Source organism: Cyanistes caeruleus, chromosome 16, assembly GCF_971803275.1.
Source record: "Cyanistes caeruleus chromosome 16, bCyaCae1.hap1.1, whole genome shotgun sequence".
Classification (NCBI taxonomy): Eukaryota; Metazoa; Chordata; class Aves; order Passeriformes; family Paridae; genus Cyanistes; species Cyanistes caeruleus.
The window spans coordinates 7194512-7212598 of record NC_141716.1 but is presented as its reverse complement, the minus strand read 5'-3'; the positions used below and the strand labels follow the sequence as shown (position 1 = coordinate 7212598).

The following is an 18087-nucleotide window of genomic DNA, read 5'->3' as shown; positions in this document are numbered from 1 at the left end:
CACAGCACTCCGTGAGCCTGGCACAGCACACAAAGCACCCCGGAGCCTGGCACAGCACCCTACAAGCCCAGAGCAGCACCCACAGCACCCCACACAGCACCCCCTGAGCCCAGCCCAGCCCCTGCTGAGCGACAGATGGGCGAGGAAAAACCTCCAGGACACAGGGCTGAGAAAAGCCAGCATAAAGCGTTTTTATTGCGATAATAAACTGGATACCTTTGTGCGGCGGAGAAGGAAGTGACCGGCGGGAATTTCTGTTACCAACGGACTGGGCAGGGCAGAGGGGGGCACAGGGGACAGCTATGCATCCTGTGACACCAGGCAAGCAGCGATGACCAGCATCAGGTGGCAGGAGAGAATGGGCAGGTGTGCTCAGAGTGGGGACAATGTGGGGGCTGATGGTTCCTTTCCATGGGGAAGGAGGACAGAGGCATTTTTGTTGAGTTGAGCCCCCACCACCTCCCCTGCAGACAGAACCTTCCCCTTGTCCAGTTTTCCTTTTTTCTTTAAAGAAAGCTCCATGCTACGGGATTTTCAAGGTGTGGTGGAGCTCTGGTGGAAACCCAACTCCCTAAATCCAGAAGTGGTCTGGAGGGGAAGGCAGGCCCACCGTGAGATGGCAGGGTGAAGCAGGGGCAGAGCAGCCCTCCTTTCCCACAGCAAACCCACAATGCCTGCAGTGATGCTCCCCAGGGAGCAGGGAAAGGCCAGGCTCCCTCGCTGTCCCATTCCAGGCAGAATTCCTATGAACAATCCTAGTGCTACCTTGCTCTCTGCATCCCTTCAGCCTCAACAACCTCACTCTGCTATGGCTTTTGCAGCAGCAGCAATTTCTGGTTTGAAAACACCATAAATCTGCATGAAAACGAGTAACTAACAGGATTCCTTTTGTTCAAATGACTCCTATCTAAGGTCAGCCCATCTGCGTGCTACTGGGAAAACGTAGTCTACACCTGGAACAAAAATAAGATTAAGAACTTGACCCAAAAAGAGTTGAGGTTTACGGCGTATAGTTTAAAAAGACATAAAAACACAATACAAGGAGGAAGAGTCAGACGCAAAGCTTAGTGACCAAAGGCATTCAATCAAGGTGTAAGGTTATACAATGAGTGTAGTGGGCTATCAGGAAAAGCTCCGTATAAAGTCATGTGCACTCTTCTTGAAGCTGAGATTCTGGATTCCTCCATGTGCCAAACCTGGGGAGAGAGGAGAAGCAGTGTGACAGAGCTGCCTGCCCACCTGACGAGGAGGGGATGTGCCCAGGGCACAGCAGCCTCCACACAAATCACACCAGGCACTCAGAGCAGCAGTCAAGCCTCAACCACAGCGGGGAGCACAGCCCCACCCTGCCCACACCATGGGGACCCCACACCCCAGAGCAGAGCCCCAGAGAATCACAGAACAGGCTGGGTTGGAAGGGACCAACCATCTCGTTTCAGCCTCCTACCACAGGTAGGCACACTGTCCACTATCCCAGGTTGCTCCAAGTCCCATCCAACCTGGCCTTGGACACTTCCAGGGATGGGGCAGCCACAGCTTCTCTGGGCAACCTGTGCCAGTGCCTCTCCACCCTCACAGTGAAGAATTTTTCCCTAATATCCAATCTAATCTTGCCCTCTGTCAGTGTGAAGCTGTTCTGCCTTGCCCTGTCACTTCAGGCCCTTGTGTGAAGTCCCTCTCCAGCTCTCCTGGGGCGCCTTTAGGCTCTGGAAGGTGCTCCAAGGTTTCCCCAGAGCCTTCTCTTCTCCAGGCTGAGCAACTCCAGCCCTCAGCCTGTCTTCATAGCAGAAGTGCTCTAACTCTTGGGTCATAGTCACAGCCTCCTGCCCACTCCATCAGCCCCATACCCTGGCAGCATGAGAGGCAGGAGGGGGTGTGCCAAGCCCCCTTGGTACAGCAACAACACTCAGAACCCAAGGTACCAAGAACTGGCACTGCAACACCTCCATGACATGAAACCAGCTCTGCCACACTGGGATCTTAGCATGTAGCACTGTAGTGTTCTGAACCCCAGCTCACCAGACTCTCAAGAGCAACTTCTACCCACAGCCAGAGACCTGCCCTGTCTTTCTCACATTCCCCACAACTGCCCACTCCCCGCTCTTGCCCTCATCCCACCTCCCCACACTGTCCCAAAATCAAACACAGGGGCCTTGAGCTGTCCTCAATCCACACAGTCCCTGACAGAAGCTGCCCCTCCTTACCCAAGGACAGGGTGCTGGGATGGGTCATTCCAATTTCATGAGCTCCACATCAAAAATTAGAGTGGCGTTTGGTGGGATGATCCCTGGGTGGCCAGTGGAGCCGTAGGCGTAATCTGGGGAGATGGTCATCTTTGCCCGCTGACCAACGCTCATCTGGGGCAGGGACAGAAACAGGGATGTCAGGAGATGGGCACAACTGCCAGGTGAGTGACAGAGGAGGGACACACACCTGTCCTCACTGCCTTCCCTACACTGGGCAAGAGTAAGGACCCAGGCTGCACAAACCAGAGAGGGAAGAATGTCAGGGAATAGGTAGGCAGCACGGGCTGGAAAAAGAGCAGGGCTTAAAAAGTCCTTCACACGAGAAAAGGCAGGGAACGCCAGGCCATTCCCTCCAGCCACCAGCATCCTTGTGCTGCCTGCATGACACAGAGTGAGCAGTGTCACGCGGGCAGGAGCCGAAGCTGTGCTGTGCCCACAGCGTGGGATCACAGCCCGGAGCTGTGCTGTGCCCACCAGCCCTCCCTCCGCGTGGGCTCCGGAGCCCGGGAGGCCTGAGCGCTCCCGCCGTGCTCGTTCAGAGCTGACTCAGTGCAGAAATGTCACCGCTGAGTCACCGACGTGCCGTAGGTGTTGCTGGGGCCTGGCCCGGCTCCATTCCTGCCAGCTGGCAGGTGGCAATGCAGAAGGTGATATTCACACCCACACCTCCCAGCGCCGAGGGGGTGGAACAGGGGAATAAAATAAAAAAATAATAAAATAGGGAATGAGCTGCGTGCACACTGATTCCTGCCCACGCTGCAGCTCCCGGCGCAGCACAGCCTGGCACGGGGAGCGCGAGGCGGAGGAGCTGCGGGCACCTGAGCGACTCCTTCCTCCCAGCCACGGATCACCTCCTGCTTGCCCATCACAAACTTGAACGGCTTGTTCCTGTCGCGGGAGGAATCAAACTTCTTCCCATCCTCCAGCATACCTGGGGAGAGAGAGGGAGATGATGGTGATACAGGGACAGAGCCATGCACATTAATGCGAGATGCTGTGACCTGGCAGCCCGAGCAGGTGACAGTCACATGGCTCTGTGTCAAAGATGTGTCTCAGCTTGTCCTCCTTTTCCCTGGGAGACACCTGTATAGGAGGGGAAATCCCTGTGGCATCACCATCCTGGGGCAGGGAAGGATGACACTTAACTGTTTTGGATGAAAGAGAAATGCTCCTCTGGGCCAGGACCAAGGACTGACAGGGGAGCAGATGGATGGGGGAAGAAAATCTTGCCCACCTTGCAATACTACCAACAACCATTTATCAGGCATCAGGATCTGATCTTGTGTTTCCCATCCCACCAGAAAATATGCCTCTCACTCACCAGGCTTCCACCTTCAGGCACCCAAAACACTGATGACACTCCAGCCCTCCATCTGGAGGCTGTGACTGGCCTCCAGCCCTGTCTATGCCCAGCTATCTAAGGCCAAATCCCTCCTGGAGCCAGGAATGATGATGGGGAGAGGCAGCACCAAGAGCTGGATGTGTGTGCCTGGGGCAGCCCTTGTTCCCCAGCAAGGGCTGAGCCAGGCTGATATCCCCACAGCTAAATATAACTCCCCAACATGAGCTAAGGAGGAATTTCCTCCCCTCCCTTGCTCCCTGTGTGACCTTCTTGGGGAATCTTGGAGCTGGCGCTGCCTTATAGGAGAAGTAACTCCACCAGTCAGCTCCCATAAGACAGCTCCAGCTCTGCATTAACACAGCCAGCACCCTGTAGAATAAACCTGTGTGGTAAGAACAAAATTAAACTCTCTTCCAAAACACTTCTTTCCAAAACAGCCTAAAAATCCTGCTATCCTGGCTGGAAACTGCTCTACAGTCTTGAAAAACCAAACTTCCTCAGGATGGCATGGAGTAGATTGACTTCCATTTGCCAGGGCATGTGTGCAAGGGAAAATGTGTGGAAAAGATGGGATGGGGTAGCTCAGCCCCTGCTTGCACAGCGGGAGAAAATACATCACTTTTGCAGGGACAACAAGCACTGAGACCTGGGCTCCTCTCAGGGAGCAGAATAAAGTTTTTAATTTAATAGACAGCAAAATCCCTTCTCCAGGGTGTCGAGCATCAGCTCAGCCGGTCACGCTCTAGCCCTGGACTTTGGAATAGTAAATCTGGAGCTCTCTTATTTCCTCCTTCCAGGATAAACCTCTTGTTGCTGAACCTGCTTCCAGCCCCATCTGGCACTGCTCCTTGCTCCTGTGCGCTGGCCTTCCTCCTGCCTGGCAGCAGGGACACAGGGCAGCCCATGCCGGCTGGCACCGGCAGCGCTGCCTGGCTGCGGCCCCAGCTGACCCCGACTCGGCTCCGAGCCCTCCCGTTCAGCAAGGGCTGAGGTGGCTGAGGAGGGACAGAGAGGACAGCTCTCTGCCACCCTTCTCCCTGGACATCCATCAAGGGAAAACCCTAGGGGCCAAGCAACACAACCCCCTGCTTGTCACAGCAAGCAGGGACTACCAGGATGCTCCAAGGGCATGTGCAGCCCGCAGAAGTGCATCCCTTTTGTTGTCCTGACCAGGGAATGCAGAGGCATCAGCAGCAGTGCAGGAGATGCTGCCAACCTTGCACAGGAATGGACGGCACTGCCCAACCCCACTGCCAAGCTCACCTGTCCCAGTCCAGCCTCAGGAACTGTTTCAGGCTGGCAGCTCCCTGGCTGCAGAAGACAGGGATTGATGGACCATGCTGGTTGCAGCAGCCCAAGGGATTGATCACTCAGCTCTCCCAAACCAGGATGGAGAAGGCCATATGTGGGAGCTTGTCCCTGCTCCCCAGCACAGGGCTGCCATGCTCCCCCATCATGCCAGCTGGGAAAACAAAGAGGCTCCAATCCTTCATAGACTGCATCCTCATCTCAGGCACTTCCTCTGCCCACAAGCCTCCTGGGAGATTTCTCCAGCCCTGGACAAATATGAGCAACCATTTCCTCATCCCTGCTACCCCTGAGCAAGGAGATATTATGGAGGCAAAGCATCCTCTGGCAAAAGCAGCTACCCCTGCAGAGCCCCAGGAGAGGCAGACAGCCCCTGACAGTGCTCCATGCCTGTCACCCCCAGTCCTGCAAGGAGAGCAGAACTCACACCGGTGGATTATGGAGACCCACTTGCCCTGGCTCCCACCCAGAAAGATTTGAGCCCACAGAGATCCCAGCTGGACTCAACAGACCCCAATGGGTCCCAGGAAATCACTGTGAGGAAGAACAGAGCGCCCTACAGCTGAGGCTGCAGCAGCCATGGGATGCAGTGGGGGCTCTGGAGCACAGCCCCAGCCCCAGCCAGGCAGCGTGGCCCAGCCAGGTCTTTGCCACACTTGGCAGGCAGGAGCTGGGAGATGCCGGCTGCAACGTGCGACTTGGCTCTGGGCCCCCCTGGGCAGGCAGAGGCGGCAGCGAGCGGTGCTGGAGCAGGCAGAGTCAGCCCTGGGACAAACCTGCCAGGTCGGGTTCTGCTGGGGGTGCAGAGCCCCACCCGCACCCCCTCCATCCCCTCTGGGGCGCTGATCCTTGGCACGGCCATTGCCCAGGGGCTCCGGCACAGAGCCAGCCTCCCAAGGAGGCAGGAGGAGACCAGAGCAGTGGGGCAGGCACCTCTGCTCCAACTGGGACAGGATGGAAAATCCTTCCCAGAAGCCCTGGAATACCCAGCATGCTCAGGGCAGGGATGCCTGGATGAGGCTCAATCCTGCTTCCACCAGCACTCCCATTATCACCCACAGCTGGATGGAGAGAGGGCTCTGCCCACCATTCTTGAGGCCTGGCAGGACAGGATCTCAGTGCAGGCAGAGAAGGGGGAGCAGGAGATGGCACTGAGCTACCACAGCTGCCACAGCCCATGGACCGGCACTCGCACGTCTTGGAGGAACACCTCACAACCACAGGGCATTCTGTGAGCAGCAGGAGAGCATCAAGGGCAGCACCCAGAGCAGCCTGGGGAGCACCACTGCCCCCAGGGACTGTGCACAGGTTCTGGGGAGGACAGCAGTCCTCTTGGTGCTATCCTGCTGGAAAAAGGCAGTTCCTCCAGTATCCCTCTCTGCTCCAAGCTCAACTCCCTCAGAGACCTGGATGCTGAGTGTGCTTTGCCACTCAGGCAAAGCTGTTTGGCCAATCCATGGCAGACTTGCTCCTGTCCTGGCACTCCCCAGAATGACTATGCCCCCCCATTTCCCCTCCTGAAGCACAGTGGGGTGCCCAGAGTCTCCCCACATAGCTGGTCCGTCTGGCACCAGCACTGCAGGACCCCCAGCTGCACAGCACCCCCACTCTGCTCCCTGCTCTGACTCAGGGGGGCTTAACTCTGTTGGCCCCCAATCCACATCCTCTCCCCACTGATTCACTCCCTCACTCCATCCCATGCCAGTTGCTGCAAGCAAACCAAAGTGTGCTGAACACACTGGGCACATCGGGGAGCTTTATTCTTGGTTTAGTTCCTTTAAGAGCCCTACACAGCAGATTTCACATCAAAGGCTCTTTCGGACACCCCATGGCACAAGCTCTCCACAAAAAGACCCAAGACCTGGAAGGAAGGAGGTGGAACAGGTTCAACTCCACCAGCTCCCCCCAGATATTTCCTGTGCAACCTCACTATAAGCAACTGGCATCTCCAAGGAGGAAGCTGAGAGGTTGTTCTTTCTCAACCTCTTTCCTCTGCACTGCCCCCCTGGACCAGGGCTGTCTGTCCATCCTGGAATGCTTTTGGTAGGGCCATGTCCCATGGACCAGCAGAAGCAGCACCAGCCACTGGCTGACCAAGCTGGCTCCCCACAGTCCCTCACCCTGGGATCACCTTTTTTTTCCCCCAAGAGGTTTTTACCCAAACCACTGTGCATCCATAACCCAGCACAGGGAGAGCTGCCTCCTGCATAGCACAGGCTGGATCTCCCCAGCACCAGAGCAAGGGGCAGCTAGGGACAGAGCCAACACAGGGCTCTGGAAGGAATCCTGGAGCTCGGCACCTCCAGCACTGCACTCTGTCACCATCCCTGATGCAGCTCTCGCATCAGCAAGTGTTGCAAACAGGCTGGGAATCAAAGATTTGTAAGGTTTCCCTTGAGCCAAGCCTCGCTCCAGTCTCTGGCAGGGCTGGCTGCAGGAACTGCGCTGCCGATGCAGGGAAATGGCATCAGGGCCTGGAGGTGTTTGATTCCTGCTGCCTGCTGAGGCGGAGGGGCAAGAGCTGCCTGCAGACGGAACGTGGGTGGGGATAAAGGACAAATGGAGACAATAATAACAAAAAAATAAAATAAAGGAAATTAGAGAACCGCTCCCAGGCACAGGAGATCACTGCTGCTGGGGAGGGTCCGTTGTGAGCAAGTCACCACGTAGCACTTTGCCTGAAGCACCGTGACGTGGGGACAGGATGCTGGTGACCCCCAAACAGCTCTGCTGGGATGGGGGACAGAGCTGGGGACAGCAGCCAAGCTCCAGCAGCGCTGCAGGAGGGGAGAGCCGGTGCAGAGAGCCAGAGGGTTGGGAGCCGGGAGGGCTGGCAGGCGGCAGGACTGGCCCACCGGGAGCCACTTGACTGCCTGCCAGCCTCTCTTTGTTCTTCCACCGGCGGAGGAAACGGGGCGGCCGGGCAGACCAAGCTGCTTCCTCTCCCTGCTGACGAGGGAACGGGAAGGACGGGGGAGATGGAGGAGCACCAGATGGGCTGGATGCCCGCCGAGCCCTCCTGGCAGGCTGGGCCCCGCTACGCAGAGAGGGGAACCCCCAGCCCCCCAGGGGGAGGCCGTAAACGCTGGGGCAAGAAGGGGAATTGGTTATTAGCAAAAACAGTCACAAATGAGTCATTAACTCGTTTTTTCTAAGCCAATGAGCCAACGCTGTACAAAAGGCAGCCCAGGGGGACAAGAGCCCCCAGGATGATCCCCAAAGCATTTTCAGGGGTCCTAAGGTTGGCTTCTTTCCCCCCAGCTTGCAGAAGGCTGCTGGAGGACATGACCCTCCCTGGCTTTGGGGCAGCCCCTCATCAAAGCGCTACCCTGACCACTAAACAGTGCCCTGGTTACCTGCACCAGGGTTCCCCCAAAAAACCCCAGGATGTGGGTCTGGGGCAGCCCCCGGACACCTCTGGTGTCACCCCACAAGGGAGAAGGGACTGCAGCAGGACTGGGGAGGGGGATGGACTCCTGCAGAGAGCTGTGAAAGGAGGGACCCTGCTCTGAAGAAGCAGACCCCAAAGCTCCCGGGGGGTGACTCGTGGAGCCCATGAGGGCTCCAGGCCCGGCCGCCCCACAGCCCAGGGCTCTACCCGGGGTGCCCCCGCCTGCGCCCCGGTGTCCCCTGGGTCGTTCCCCGGTGCACCCCCGAAAAGGCTGGATAAGCGTGGGAAAGGCCCCTTCATTGAAAAGGCTGCGGAAAAGACGGGGACAACGGGGCCTTTCCACGAACACGGGCCACAGACAGGCCCTCCATCCCCACCCCGGGGCTCATCCTCGCTCCCCGGGAAAGGCCCCCGTGGCGGCCCGGAGCCCCCTCTGCCCCATGGAGCGCCGCGGCCCATCCAAGCAGCCGCGCCCGGGGTCCCTGCAGGCAGCCGGGGGCGGGGGGGCGGCAAGCCCCGCTCCCTCGGTGTCCGGGCCGCCCCGACCCTCCCGCCCCTCCGCCTCTGGGCTCGCGGGGCCGCCCCGCACTCACCCGTGTAGTGCACCACGCAGGTCTGGCCGCGCTTGGGGAACGTCCGCCCTGCAGGGAGACACGCGCCATCACCCCGCGGCACCGGGACCCGCACCGGGACCCGCGGGGAGGGCAAGGAGAAGGGGTGGGGGGGAAGCGGGCTCGCCGCGGCTCACCGTCGCCGGGGGCGATGGTCTCCACATGCACGCCCATGCCGGTGCCGGTGCCGCTCGCACCCGCAACGCCCGCAGCCCAACGGAGGAGGGGCCGCGTGTGCGCAGCCGCGGCACTTACCGCCATAGAGCCCGCCCGTCGCTTCCATAGATCCCGCCCGGCCTTCCATAGATCCCGCCCGGCGGTGCCGCCCTGGCCGCCGCCATCTTCCGCCCCCCCGCCCCGCCGCCATCTCGGCGCGGTTGCCGGGGGAACGCGGGCCCGGCCGAGAGGGACCCCCGGGCGCGAGGCCTTGCGGGCTTTGCCCCTTTATCGCCATTTCCAGCCCGCACGGCCGCGGGGTGCGTGGCCCAACACAGAATCAGTTACGTTGGAAAAGGTCTCTGAGATCAGTGAATTCAACCTGTGACCCACACTACCATGTCAACTACAGCAGGGCACTGAGCGCCACGTCCAGTCTTTCCCTAAACACCTCCAGGGAGGGTGACACCATCACCTCTCTGGGCAGCCCATTCCAAGGTGTAATCACCCTTCCTGTGAAGGAATTTCACCTAATGTCCAACCTAAACCTCCCCTGGTGTATCTTAAGAGCATGTTGTCTCGTCCTGTCCTTTGTTCACGGAACTGGACACAATGAAGGCCGCAGTGCAGACCCAGGGCTCCTTGGGAGCCCCACAGGCAAAGCCAACAGCGTCCTGCCTTGTGCCCTGCCCCGTGTCAGCAGCAGGACCAGGACGGCACATCGAGTCCTGGGATCAGCTCTGGGACCTTCAGGGAGGACATTGAAGGGCTGGAGCATGTCCAGAGAAGGGAATGGAACTGGGGAAGGGTCTGGGGCAGCAGGAGTGGCTGAGGGAGTTGGGCTGAGGCCCAGCCTGGAGAAAAGGAGGCTCAGGGGGGATTTTCTTCTCTACAACTCCCTGACAGGACAGTGTAGCCAGGTGGGGGTCAGGCTCTGCTCCCAGGGAACAAGGGGCAGGACAAGAAAAAATACCTCAAGTTGTGCCAGAGGAGGTTTAGGTTGGATATTGAGAAAAATTTGTTTAAAAGGATGATCAGACACTGACACGGGCTGTGCAGGGCAGTGGAGTCATCAACCCTGAAGGAATTTAGAAGACATGTGGATGTGGCACTTGGGAACATGGTTTAGTGGTGGCCATGGTCATGTTGGGACTTGATCTTAAATGTCTTTTCCAACCACAATGATTCTGTGATTAATGCCGCTCCCCACTGTGCAGATGGAGGTCAGTACTGGCCCCGCATTGCTGGGACAGGCTCAGCAGAAGATATGCAGGTTTGAACAATTTCACATTCAAAAGGCCTTTTTTCTGGCAACAGCAGCAACTATTTTCTTTTTTGGTCAAAAAAAGAATCACTCCAGGCACAGGATTTTACCTCAAAGCGTCCTATTTCTTTACTTCAAGGAGGTGAACTTGAGCCTCCACAAGGGAACAGAGAATTTCCAAGGACAGCCAAGAGACTAATAAAAAGCCAGGATTCTCAGCAAGTGCATTAAAATGGGACACAAGAATAGGAGAATCTTAAAATAACAGATAATAGCATCAAGGAAGTTTTACTTGCTTCTGTCCCTTGCTCATATCTTTTAAATACTGAAATACCAAGGGTGTTTTTTTTTCTTGTTTGATGCCATAGCACTATGTTTTACATTAAAGCTCCAACACACTGATGGTGCCAGTGGTCCTTGACTTTCCACATTAGCAGGGCAGATATGTGAGAGCCTGAGTCAAGGTGAAAAACAACGGGGTAGAAAAAGGGGCATGTTCTCATCCCTACTTAGTAATGCTGTCTTTGCCGAGAGCTGGGCCTGTTCACAAGAGCTAGTGATAAACAGGGATCTGAAAGGGGGAAATGCTGCTGGATGTAAGCCCACGCTGGAGCCCTTGCCTCACTGGTGCAGGCACGCTTGCACACGTCAGGCACAGCAGCTCTGGGTGGAGTGTTTTAGTTTTTTGGGGGTTTTTTTTGAGTCCCTGGCATAACCTGCTCATCTTACCAGCAGCAAGGTCACTGCAACAAGCAGTGTTTCAACAGAGGCAAGGAGCTCAGCCAGGTTTGACCAACCCCTCACTGCTCAGGATCCAGCTGGTCAGACTGAGGACAGGTTCAGGGTCACATTCTGGTGCCTAAACTCTTGAGAATGCATAAAGGCTTGAAAACTAGTGAATTCTGCCTCAGTCATTCCCTGCCCTCAGGATCATCCACTGACAGAACACACAAAGTCAGAAATGCTAAGAGGGACAAGCATGACCATTGAGACTTAATACTATAAAAAAAATAAAAGGGACATTATTTGAGCTACAGAAACACCACCCCAGGCAGCAGTGGGCTGGCAGGCACCACACACACCAGCAGCTGTGGATTTGCTGGAGGGAAGGACAGATCCACAGAGGGATCTGGGCAGGCTGAATTGATAGTCCAAGGTCAAAGGTATGAGGTCCAACAAGGACAAGTGCCAGGTCCTCCCCTCAGATCACAGAAACCACAGGCAGTGCTCCAGATTTGGGACAAAGTGGCTGGAAATCTGGGAAGAGATCTGGGGGTGCTGGACAGCAGCAGCTGAACATGAGCTTGTGTGTGCTCGAGTGGGCAATAAGAGCAATGGCACCTGGATGAGCAATAGTGTGGCCAGCAGAACCAGGGCAGTGACCCTGCTCCTGTACTGTTCCTAAATCCAGAGGCAGCCGGACTGGAAGCAGGGCAGTGGCAGAGTGGCAGTGCATCCCAACACCTGGCTAGGCTGAGCCAGGTGATCCCAAGGAAGAGCCTTCACTCTCCAGAAAACTTAAGAACAATAAAGGAAAAATAAGAGAAAAACATGAGGTTCTTTGTGTGTCAGAGAAATGGTTTTGAAACAGGGCTGCTGTGACAATCCTGACACGGCTCTCAAACACCATCACCCCATTGATTGCAGGGTTGCACCATGAGACTTAAGGCTTTACATTAATTCATAGCACAACTGGGGAGCAATTTCCTCAAATCCTGCCAGTGTGCACCAGACTGGAGAGCTGCAAGGTCAGCCTACGGTCAGATGCAGCTTCATCCCTAAAAATAACCAGCCTCCCTCTCTGCCTCTGCACAAGGCTGAGCCCAGCCCAGCACTACAGCCCCAGGATGATTCCCCCTTCTCCCCCCACTGCCCCCTCACTGTTGCCAGGAGAGATGTGGGGGTGCCAGCAGCTTTTGAAGATCCTGCTGTGGGAGATGTAGCTATGGGCTACGATTTAAAAGTTCAGCCCTTCTTGAAATTAATTTGATACTTCTGCCATAACCTCCCAACTTGTCAAAACCCAGGACAAGCTGCCAACCCCTCCCAGCTGCTGACCGGAGGCAGTACAGCCCATTCTCTCCTGTTTTCCCAGAAGTGACTCAGGTGACATGGCCAATGCAGGTGGACAGAGCTGACTCCCACCCCCCTGCTGCCAGGTGTTGTTTCTGCTCATGCTTTAACCCACTGCTGGCTTCAACTTCACCTTTGTTCAAAGAAATTCTAAACCTTTCCCTGTGAAAGGGCAGTCTGAGCACAAAGACATCCACTATCTCGGCAGTATTTTCCCTAAAAACAGGTCAAAAATAGTTTCCTCTCAGAAACAGCCCCTGTGTTTGCTGTGCTTGTGTTCCCACCTGGCTAAGTGACACTTCCACACCCCAATGTCTCAGTGCTGCTCTGGGGCTGGTGGGGGCCCTTCCTCCCAGCACTGCAGTCTAAAGGAAAGCATGGATGTGCCTTGCCCAGATCTGCCAGGACCTGCCAAGCCAGCCCTTGGAAGAAGTTCTGGTGAGGTGGCAGGATGAGGGCTGCAGCAGGACCCCTTCCCTGTGCCTGTCAGCTGGGAGAGGGAGGGGTTTGGGACACAAACCAGACCTTTGGGACAGGGAACAGGAAGCAACAGGAAGCAATGACTTTTCCCCACAGCAGCACATCCTGACAGCGCAGTAAATCCATGTCTGGGTGAACTCAGCCTCTCCAGCCGGGGTTTATTCCCAGCTGCCACACTCTACCTGACGTGGATGAAAAGGAACACAAGCATTCATGAAACCTGGTGAGAAGTTAGGCAGGAGTAGGACAATGGGCAATGGCTTCAAACTGCATCCATCCCTCATGCTCCCCAGCTGCAGCTCTCCCAGGCTCTGTTCCAGGAACCTTCCCAGAGAGGCTGGGACTTCCCAGCTGGCTGTGCCCCGTCCCTCGCAGCACAGGATGGTGTGTGAGACAGTCAGCCCCAGGCACCATGTTCCTTACAGTCTGGGAGGAGCTGTACCTGAACAGGTGCTACAGGAATTTCAGGGAGGTGGGGTAGAGATCACACCATGCTGTAGCAGAGCACCTTGGACAGCACAGAGCTTGGAGCAGCCTTGAGGAGGAAGCAGAGCTGGCCAGATGCAACCGTCAGATAAGGTGGTCACACTGCTCCTTGCACAAGCTGAGCTACACAGTACAGCCTCTTCCTCAGCCTCCAAACCACAGCCCAGCTACTGCAAGATCAAGATCTGTGAGAGGAAGCACTAACATTTGAGAAAAAAAGTAATGTTTGAGTTTCTAACATCTCTTATTTTCTTGCTTAACTGCTTCAAGTCCTTGCCCTGCAGCAGAGCCCTGGGGAAGCAGTGACCCTCTGCATGCAAAATCTGCGACCAGTTAGAGTCTGGAGAAGAGTCGCTGGTACAACTGGCTCCGTATGTCCCACCACACTGGCCTCTAGGAGCACTGAATCCCCTCAAAAACTTCACCTGGCAGTGAAAACTACACCTTGGCAGTGTCTCAGCTGCCTCCTTGTACTAGCACTCAGGGAATTTAAACACAGCAAAGGCCCTCCGAGGTATCTCCATAGACATTCACCATGGGACCAGTTTTTTGCTGTATTTTCTCCTTGGGCTCTTGCTGACCAGTAGCAGACTGCACCCCAGTCTCTTCCAAGGAAAATGATCAGAGACATGGAATGGCTCAAAACAGGGGGGAAAAGGGAAACAACAGTTTGAAAGGGAAAGAAGTCCTTTGGAAAGGCTGTGAGCAGCAGCACAATGCAGCTTGTTCCAGCCAGTGTTTCATCTGCATTCCCTGGACACCCCTCCAAGTGTTGAAATAGACGAGAAACATCTCCACCACCAATATTTACAATCATGTGATTTTGATCCAGTTTGAATGCATTTCCAATGGCTTTCAGCTACCTACCAAACCATACCTTTGCCCCAGCCTGCAGATAAGGGGCCCATCTCACGTGGCTACTCACCTGCACAACATCAAGCAGGAACGTCTGAAAGAAAAACCACAGGGCATTCATTGCTTGTCACCTGGTAGGGAATGGCCCAGCAACAGAGCAAGCCTTTGTGCAGAGAGCAGCCCTGGCTTCTCCTGCAGCCAAGACTCCAGGGAACGATCCCACCTTAGAAATGATGCACACCTCTGCCTGACAGCTGAACCAGAGCTGCTGCTTATCTCTGAGGATGATTTAAACCCCAAGTGATGTCATAACCTTCCAAGACAAACATATTCTTGGCTGGACATTGCTCCACCTGGCACCCACAGGCAAGCTGCTCATGGCAGTTGGGGTGCTGTGGGGCGCTTCCCCAGCTGCTGGAATCTTGGTGGTCAGGGTGCAGTGCTTCCAACACAAAACCCTGCCTCGGTCCACAGCCTGGATCCACAGGTCCTGCTCAGTGGTGTTCCAGGTTCGTGAGTCTTCAGAGTCTCTTGCAGAGCAATTCTGTGGGACCAGGCACACTGGCAGCCTCTTTTCCTGCTCCAACCCACTGTTTCAGGGTGGTGAGGCAGTGGCACAGAGAAGTTGTTGATGCCCCATCCCTGGAATTATTCAAGGCCAGGTTGGGTGGGGTTTGGCACAATCTGGTCCAGTGGAAGGTGTCAGTAGGAATGAGATAAGCATTAAGGTACATTTCAAACCAAACCTTTCTCTGATCCTGCACCCACTCCTCCACCAGCCAGAGCTCCAAGGCAAGAGCTGATCAGCGAGCATCTGTGTCATTTGCTCCTCTAGGGCTTGTCTTGTCAACAGGGTCACATCTCTGGTGTTTCCCCTGATCCTCCTCAAGGCATATTTGCAGGAAATGAGAGGCTGCTAACGAATGAGACACAGATCTAATTGAGGCACAGTGTTCTGCTGAGCTCTGACATTGTCCTTTCCAGTTCTATTGAACCACAATACAGCACTTCAAGTTCTGTAACATTAAAAACTACAAATTGCATCAGGCTTAAAGTGACTGTAATGGAGGTAGTGAGGAGAGAGACTGCAAAAAGCAGAACCCAGGGGATTTCTATAGATCAGCAGGGGAAGCACAAAGAATGTTTCAGCAAGCAGGAAAAGGGCTGATGGCAAAACCTCGTTTATTTGGATGTGGTTAACTTCAGTAAAGTGATCCTCAAGTATTTGGCAAGTTCCCATAGGCAACCTACAGCACTGACTTCCCCCAGCCCCAAGCTGAATTTGCTCTCTAGTGTGTTACACCTCAGCATCAAACAAGAGTATCCTGTGGGATACAGGGTAAGGCCACATGGAGAGTGGACATCTCATGTGGGCTCAGCTGGAGCAGTGTGTGACCTTGGTGACACTGGCTCTCCTAAAAGCAGATCTGTCCAGGACTGACCTCTCCTCTTAGCACAGGCCACTTTGGATGATGTTCAGGGCTAACAGGCTCATGAGCACCTCGGGTTCTTGGTCACACCACGTTTTGGCTTTCCTGGTCCCCAAACAGCTCCAATGCAGCAGGTGGGCTCTGTACTGAAGTCAGAAAGTCCACAGCACCTTTGGAAAGACACAGAAGGCTCCCTTGCTCTGTGGGACACAGGCCTGGTTCAGAGAGAGCTGTAAAAGGCTGTGAGCTCCTCCAGAAGAGCCCTGCAGAGAGTGAGGAGGGATGAACACTGGGCACAGGGCTGCTGTGCAAGAGGCTGGGCTGAGGGACAGGCTGCAGCATCACATGGACAGCTGGGGAACCAAGAAACTGAGTCAAGGAATGCCTCCAATTCCCACTTCCCTCATCTCTTTTAGGGTGAGGGGGCAACATGCCAGCTCTCTGGCCTGGTTGGGCTGGGGACTGCTTGCCTCAGACCTCAGTCAAGGTAACAGCTACCCTTGAGGGATGACAGACCCTCATTGTAATGGTACTAGGGAGCAGTGTACAAAATGAGGGGCAAACCCCAAAAAAACAGGAATCCAGAAGGCACTGAATGAGTTTCCCTCACGCAGCAATTAGCAATAACTCCTCCACAGCCCCTGCCATGGAAAAAGCACTGACGTTGCTCTGCCCACCAGGCTGGAGGGCCCAGCTTCTCCCCACACACCCAGGGGACCAGAGTATCTGCCTTCCCGTGCCAGCCTGTTCCTGCCTCTCAGCTTCTGCTCCCAGTTTACTTTCTGCCTTTTACAACCCGCAGTGAGAGTCAGGTCCCTTGTATTCCAAACTGTAGGCATGCAATCTCAAAAGCCTTGTCCCGCGGGGATGGCTGAGGCATTAGGCTTACACCACTGAGGAGCATTTACTCATACAACATCTTATTTCCACAGCAGTTGTGTTTCTGAAATTACAAAGGCATTTCTCAGGGCTGCATGGTTTTGCGGTAGCTTTTGTTCCCTTGATGCTCTCAGCAGGTAGGACAGAGCTCTGCACGGCTCTGCCCATTTCACTTGAAAGTCAGCAACAACACCACAATGCAGAGCTTTGCTTTAACAATGTGTTCTCGAGCCTGAGTCATAAACACTTCAAACCACCCCCACAGCCTGCGGCTCGAGCCGGGCAGGCTCCGCGTGGGTGAGCGCACTCGCGAGGGTGAGCTGCACGTGTGAAATGCGCCTCTGCATGTGAGAAAGCAGCACCCTGGGACACTGATCTTACCTCTCTGCGGACCACTCTCCTCCCTGGGAGAGCTCCTTGGGTCGACTTGTGCAGCTCAGCATCTTTGTGATGCCCAAAGTGTGATGGCAGACACGGCCCCATCCTGCACATAGCAGGGAGGCAGAGCCTTCCTTGTCTGGAGTGAGGAAGACTCTGCTTTGCACATCAAGTAGCTGCTGCAAATGCAGATCTGAGCTGGCTGGGGATTTGACAAGTGAAGCTACAGCATCTGTGAGGCTCCAGGGGGAGCTGATATGGGGGAAATGACCTGCCCTGCAGGAGGAGTGTGGCCAGACCCTGGCCACAGAGGCAGGAACCCTGTCAGGGCTCACTGCAGCATATACTCGGGCCAGTAGTTCCCAGGCTTTCTGCAGTCATGTGGAGAAATCTACTGCTCTCCAAAGGTCAAGCTGTGTCCAGCATTTGTTCCCCATCCCAGGCTGCTCCCACAATGAGATCTCATGGATGAGTGGAAGAAGGCCTTTGCCTGAGCTCCAGAGCACTACAGGAGCACGCTGGAGCTGGCCCGGCACTCCTGCCTCAGCACCAGCAACCACCAGCTGCAAAGAACCAGCATGTGAAACCCAGAGCAGGCAGGCAGAGTGGCAGCAGCAGGCAGGGAGAGGGCAGTGGGAACATGCAGGTCCTTGCTGCAGGTCACTCTGCAACAAAAGCCCCTCTCTCCCAAACAAGACCTGGAACCCAACTTGGACTCCTTCTTCACAGAATTACAGAATGCTTTGGGTTGGAAGAGACCTCATTTTGTTCCAACCCCCTGCCACATGCAGGGATGCCTTCCACTAGACCAAGTTGCTCTAAGCCCCGTCCAGCCTGGTCTTGGACACTTCCAGGGATGGGGCAGCCACAGTTTCTCTGAGCAACCTGTGCCAGAGACTCACTACCCTGACAAGGAAGAATTTTTTCCTAATATTCCATCTGACTCTGCCCTCTGTCAGTGTGAAGCCATTACCTGTTGTCCTGTCACTCCAGGCACTTGTGCAAAGTCCCAGGACAAGGACAGTACTTATGGGAAGCGTGGATACATCCATGTGGATGCATGGATACATTTTTCCTTTATATTGGAAGATCTGCAATTTCCAGCCTCCTTCAGCTTGTGAGCTCCCAAGAGACCTCCCATAGCAGTGCAGACATCACACAGTGTTTTAACCTGGTGACAAGAAAGGT

General features: G+C 55.4%; 1 protein-coding gene across 1 annotated transcript; it reads right to left on the bottom strand.

Annotated features, from left to right (window-relative positions):
* Positions 1–167: 167 nt before the first annotated feature.
* On the bottom strand, positions 168–9174 carry FKBP1A (FKBP prolyl isomerase 1A). Its single transcript, XM_086853359.1, has 5 exons — positions 9036–9174; positions 8881–8928; positions 3065–3177; positions 2205–2357; positions 168–1196 (listed from the first exon to the last, which is right to left on the bottom strand). The coding sequence occupies exons 1-4, from the start codon at positions 9157–9159 to the stop codon at positions 2229–2231; spliced, it is 414 nt and encodes a 137-aa protein (XP_086709485.1). The 5' UTR covers positions 9160–9174; the 3' UTR covers positions 168–1196; positions 2205–2228.
* Positions 9175–18087: the final 8913 nt, after the last annotated feature.